Raw genomic sequence first — 6,037 nt, forward strand, 5'->3', positions numbered from 1 at the left:
AAGTTGAATGTAAACATTTACAGAAACTAGCCACATAATCTTACTAACAAGCAAAACAAAATACTTCCAGTTTTTCTCTCAGAAGTAAACCATCCAATGGCATATTTTAGAATTAAAAATATCTGTTTCTGCAATTTGAAAACCTTGCAGTTTGTTGATATTTGTATTGGCAGTTCAACAAACGTAAATTCAAGTACTACCATAAAGTTACAAAGTACTACACATCTAACATTAAAGAGTACCGGGAGGGGAAAACGAAGGCCTATTAACAACTCAGTTTACCCATTACTATCCTTATCTTTCTTGCTTACATTTATAATGTAACCTAACATAAGGGTTAATTTACTAGATATGAACTCTTATCCAAGAGCTACTTCTAGTTGTGTTGTGGTATTCTACTTCTGTCAGAGATACGGTATTGTGACACTAAGAAATTGTGTATAGGAGAACTATAAGTCGTGTGGAAATATATGAATAAAATCCTCATGAACAGTGTTTCTTTCAGAAACTGTGTTCTGTGGGGACGGCACACTTCGTATTCCGGGTAGGCACTGCTGGCACTATTCTATTTATTATTATATTATAGAAGTATTATTTTGGTCCGGGGGGCACTCTCAGAGCTCCGGGGGACAGTGCCCCCTTAAAAACATGTCTGGAAGAAACACTGCTCATGAACGACCAGACAAATTTCATGGGTCCCCACCGTTGCCAATACTGTTTTAATGAAAGTAGATTTTTAAAAAGTCAAAAGTCGCTAAATTATTCTAGCCTTGCAACAGAAGTGTGTTTAAAAACTTACTAAAACCATATTTTTAAATCTAATCTAATTTAATTTAATTTCTAGAAAACATGATTATTTTGTCGCTGTCGGAAATTTCAAATTTGAAAAAAAAGACAAATGGAAGATTTTTTTTTTAACTTACCACTTGACATTTGTCGTGGATGGCCCTGGTGGAAGCAATAAATACTTAAGTGTTACAGTTCTTTTGTACGTAGTATTGGTAATTCTCTAAAATTATACTAATTAATAATTACCAGACTATTACATTATGATAGTTAAATTCTAGGTATCAATCCACGTACCCACTCTAGTTCCCTGATTCCTAGATTTTCCACACATTTTTAACAACAGAGTAAACAGAAATAACACTAAATTAGGTGTAATGCTATGAGTGTATGGTATGGTCGTTATGGAAACTATTTAAATTGCATAATTTAGTGATTAATAAAAATGTTTAATTAAATATCTAGGGTTTGTTTTGGCAGATGATTTCAGAAACTGTATCCCACGCTGTTGTATGAGAGCATGAGAGGTAGGTTCTAATCTATTCTTTATAGAAGTAAAGTAAAAGAACCCTAATTTACCTCAATACGCTTAGTTACAATTTTATTTACACCATGCACATAATGCGATTATTTGCACAATATCTACGTTACAAGTTACTAATATGATTTTCGCTAGGAAACCAACTACGGTGGCTCAGATCGTCTTTTTTTTAGCTGAGTTTTTACTAGAGGAGATAGTTGAACTTACAGGTAAGATGAAACCTCTCACCCAAAGTCCGCGGTTTCTTCCTTTCCACATGGCCAACTCAAAATCACTCTTCACGATTCGGCTGCTTCCGTGATTTTTTCCTTTCCACCTCTCTGTCAGCCTGAATCCCATTATATAGCCCAATTCTATCATCTTTTAACTTCGCATTAAAGACTTGATTATTTTTTTGCAATTAAAGGTCTCATTACCTTCTATATCCATTGTCCCTTAGGACAAGTCGTTATAACCAAGAAACATATTAATGGTTCCTCTTTTTTCTCTCATTAAATATGTTTTCAACACATTAGGGGTGAGAACATGGGCATCACTTTGGGGATCCGAGGAAAGCCGGTTCTCCCTGAAGTATGTTTGGGCTTATACGTATACTCGTATTTGTATTAAAATCCTCGTTGATTTTTTGTTAGATCATATTTGACAAACCTGAATCCTATACCCCTCCTCGAAGTTAGACAGAAATCTGCGCGAATGAATAGGAAAAACGGGAGCTACGTATAAAATGGTTCTTAACCTAGTAATGGTCAAAAGAAAATGTAGAGAATGAAGAAGCTTGTACAGACCTAAAGCAGCGTTCATGCAAATATTCTTGTACATATTTACGGTAATCAATATTTATGATGTAAACATTAACGTTACTCTAAACAGAAGTTCCGAAATTTTAGGATCTATGTTATTAAACTCTTTACAGTCATACCTAGGATTATATCAGAACAATTAAGTGATATAATTGAAAATAGCTTGAGTAAACACACAAGATTCAATTGATTATTGCTTTCCTATATTTAATTTTAAATTGCAAAGACACCGGAAATCTAGAACCAAATGAGAACTTCAATACTGATGATAACATTTCCATAAACTTGTTGCTTTGTGGAAAAAAGTCCTTATACTTATAGAGTTTCAATGCTTCTAACTAAAACCTTTAGATTAGTTTTTTTTAAAGCTTTATATTACGTTACAGAAGTGTCAGAAGTTGATTTTCAATGTCAGATATTCATGTACTCTGATATTAAATCACATTTGAAACTGTAGACTAAATTTACAATGAAAACTCACCTTAATTTATTGACATCTTACGTGTAGTCAATGACATTAACTTCTATCTTCTTAACATGCTCCTCCTTCTTCACAAATATAGTTTGAATGACTAGGACAATTTAACCAATTTGGGTCTGACGCTTTTATATTGCCATTATTATTACATTCTATGTATTTTTCACATTTTAGTAGACCTACTTTTCCTTTTTCGCATTCTGCAATTAGATCATTTAAAATTATTCATATAAAATTGTTACTAACATATGTAGCTAGATAGGTTAATTCTTTCATTACTGCCGACCAGATCCGGTCTTAAGCTGATTGGACCGATTGCTCCCAATGGGGACCCGCGCTAGTGAATTCTACTCTACTGTCCAGTCTAATCTACTTTCCAGTGCCGTTTTAACAGCTTGAGAGCAAACAATTCCCAACGGCAGCTCATGTGGTTTGGATTCGACGTTAATCAGCAGGTCCAGTATCATATAGCCTCGCTGCTAAAAGGAACGTTAAACTCAAAATCAGCTCAACTCGAATAATCCAATGGAAAATATGTCATCCATCTTCCATCAGTTTCTTAAGGTTTGTGATCGTCTCATCACCATTCCATTTTGTCTGCAACGATTTCAAGCTGATTATACTTTCATAAGTAGCTACCTACGATGTTCTCACTAGCGTACATCAGGTTTTCCTGACTTGAGTTCTTTTCAAAAAGATACAGCTGTCAAGAAATCTTTTGAACCAACGAATTCATATCAATGTGCATTCCATTAGTGTTACAAGTATAAAGTTATGCAAACATAGACTTCACCATTGTATTTCTTGTAAAATTCTAGCTCAATTTGATATATTACATGATCCCCTTCCTATTTAAAAAAAAGTAGAGCAAGATACAAGATGGCCGATTTCAAGATGGTGGCCATGATAAGCATACCCTCAAATAGGTGTCTATTTCCTCCCGTTGTCGGTTAATGTGTTTTTGTTTTTCATTCCTTTATCCGTTTTACAAATAAAATTAAATTTTCAAACTTGAACACATTATTATGGCTTATTCTGAACAATCAGGTTTTTGGCCACTGCGGCTGTTTTATGGACGGAAGCGTTTTAAATTTTGCTTACATTCGTTTCTTGATATTCCACACTTCTCTGCCAAGTTTGGCTGACAAACTAGATTTCGACATCGTTAGACTTACTTATAAGAGGAGAAAACCTTCTTGAAAAATTGCGATGCTCAAGGGTGAAATATGTATTTTAAAATTCATTCAGTGCCTGCATTTCCATTTCAGTTATAACTCTGAAAAATTAGCTGCTTCAAGCAATGAACAGGGAAAGCGTCTTCACCAGAACATTTTGCAGATGAAAAAAAAAAAAACTTTATAAAAGGAAATGGGTATAACTTCTAGACCAGCAGGAAACACAATATTTTGAATTGGTAAATTTCAATATCGAAAATATATTGATAAGTTCATTCAAATGTAAGTTCAAGCGCCTGTCCAGAAATTTTGACCGGCAATATATATATATGGTTCTACAGATCTTGGTGCAAGTTAGTTGTAAACCTGGGGCCCCGCAAAATGTTCCCAATCGGGCCCCGCACCACCTAAGGCCGGCCCTGCTGCCGACTGCTGATGTCGCACCTCAGTCGATTGGCTAAAGGGTCGTATTCATTGATAATGATGCCTACCCAGCATTTTGCCTTGAGTAAAATGTGTTTTGAGTAAAACTTAATTTTTTGATAAAATTTCTGTCTTGAGGCAACTGTTCTTCATAAAGATGTTTTGAGAATTTTTTAGTGGAAACGTTTCTTGGTTAAGACTGCTGTTTCTGTCTTTTAACCACTGTACCATTGTTACTGTCAACTTTGAGTATGAATTAGCGAGCTCAAAAGCTTGTCTTGAAAAAAGTTTATAAATAAGGTCAAAATGTTATTTTCATCAAGGCCTTCTTGCTGAAAACATGTATCTCAAAATCTTACCTTTGTGAAATTATGAAACAGCAATTTACTTCTCATGATAGACATTGAAAAAAAATTCATTAAGATGTGATACGGTTCTAGATCGCTATCTTGGAAATAAAGAAGCAGATGGATTGAAATGCGACACAGAATTCAAGTAGAGCAGTAGATATAAATATGCCACGTTGACTTGACACCCAGTCTTCCGTTTCAGGCGCTGCTATCGGCTGAAGGAATTCCACTCTCTTTCGCTAAGGCTCTCTCGCTTAGCAGTTGCTGAACCCTTATTGGCTCAACGCGTGGGTGTGTCGGGGTGTGAGATTTAGTTCGCATTTTTGCCACGGCTCAAGTCATTTTGGCAGCACAATAGCAGTGTAGCCACGCAGTTGTGTAATATACTATAGCAGTTGGCAGCAATGAAAAGATAATGCAATTGAAATTGATTTCTCATAACTTCGTGTCATTAAAACGTAATTAATCAAGAAAAAGTACAATACTTATATTTACTAGTTATTCTCTCATTGAAAAGAATTATATGTTTTGTACTGTACAAATAATTTATTTATACATACAATTTCAATATCACATATGTAAAATTTTCACACGCGAATATTGAAGTATAGTGTTCGTATATCGACAAAATAACTGCGATTAAAATCTTTACAGCACTACAAATTGAAAACTTTTAAAATGTATCGCTGTATAAAAAGCAAAGTAAAGCTATGTAAGCCAACTACATTCAAGTCTATGTAAGACTTTTTTTTGTACTTACACATTACAGTAATGCATTTTAATGTATCAACTCTATTTCCAACTTTTCTTTTACAGATGTGTATGCCAGCGTGTCTTCTAATTGGTGCTTGCATACAACTGAACACAAAATCATCATAGTATTCAATTTATATCAAATGAACCGAGGAACTTTTTAAAAAGTTTTATAAGTAACGTGACTTTTTTTATATATATGTACTATTTTTGTAAACTTTTAATTTTTGCAACATGAACGATAGAATTGTAGTTTTATAAGAAAAGTTGAAAGCATTTTTTAACTTTATTTTTTTAATATTTAAAGATAAAAATTTAAAAAAAAATAATAATTTCAAAACAAGGGGACAATGCAGTTTATTTTCAGTTGTATCTTTAGCTCATCGTTGAAATACGCGGTTGTGAAGTTGAGCTTGGTTTTATATTAATAATTGCATTACAAGAAATTACAACTCAAAACTATGTTTAACTTTCCCACAATTTTGATATTTATTTTGTCAAGCGGGATATTTTTCAAAGAATGATTCAAAATTTGCTAATAAAGCTATATAATAATGGAGAATCTTCAATGATTTAATTACTAATTAAGTGATTAATATTATTATAAGTAATATTTAATTAGCATTAGAATAACTTGTAGCGTCACTGTTACGATAAATCAAATCACAATAGATACAATCTGGTAGATAATACATATTACAGCACACATATAAATCTATTCAAGCAAAAAT

The 6,037-nt window shown here is 33.4% G+C and overlaps 1 protein-coding gene across 1 annotated transcript in view; it reads left to right on the forward strand.

Moving 5' to 3' along the window:
- The window catches only part of LOC145667091 (uncharacterized), a 48,713-nt gene extending 43,214 nt beyond the window's left edge, over positions 1 to 5,499 (forward strand). The window contains exon 4 of the mRNA XM_081734813.1: positions 5,370 to 5,499. Within this exon, the coding sequence (XP_081590939.1) occupies positions 5,370 to 5,394 (25 nt within the window). The 3' untranslated portion in view covers positions 5,395 to 5,499. The remainder of the gene's footprint in view (positions 1 to 5,369) is intronic.
- Positions 5,500 to 6,037: the final 538 nt, after the last annotated feature.

This window comes from Thermobia domestica, chromosome 12, assembly GCF_964235325.1.
Source record: "Thermobia domestica chromosome 12, izTheDome1.hap1.1, whole genome shotgun sequence".
Classification (NCBI taxonomy): domain Eukaryota; kingdom Metazoa; phylum Arthropoda; class Insecta; order Zygentoma; family Lepismatidae; genus Thermobia; species Thermobia domestica.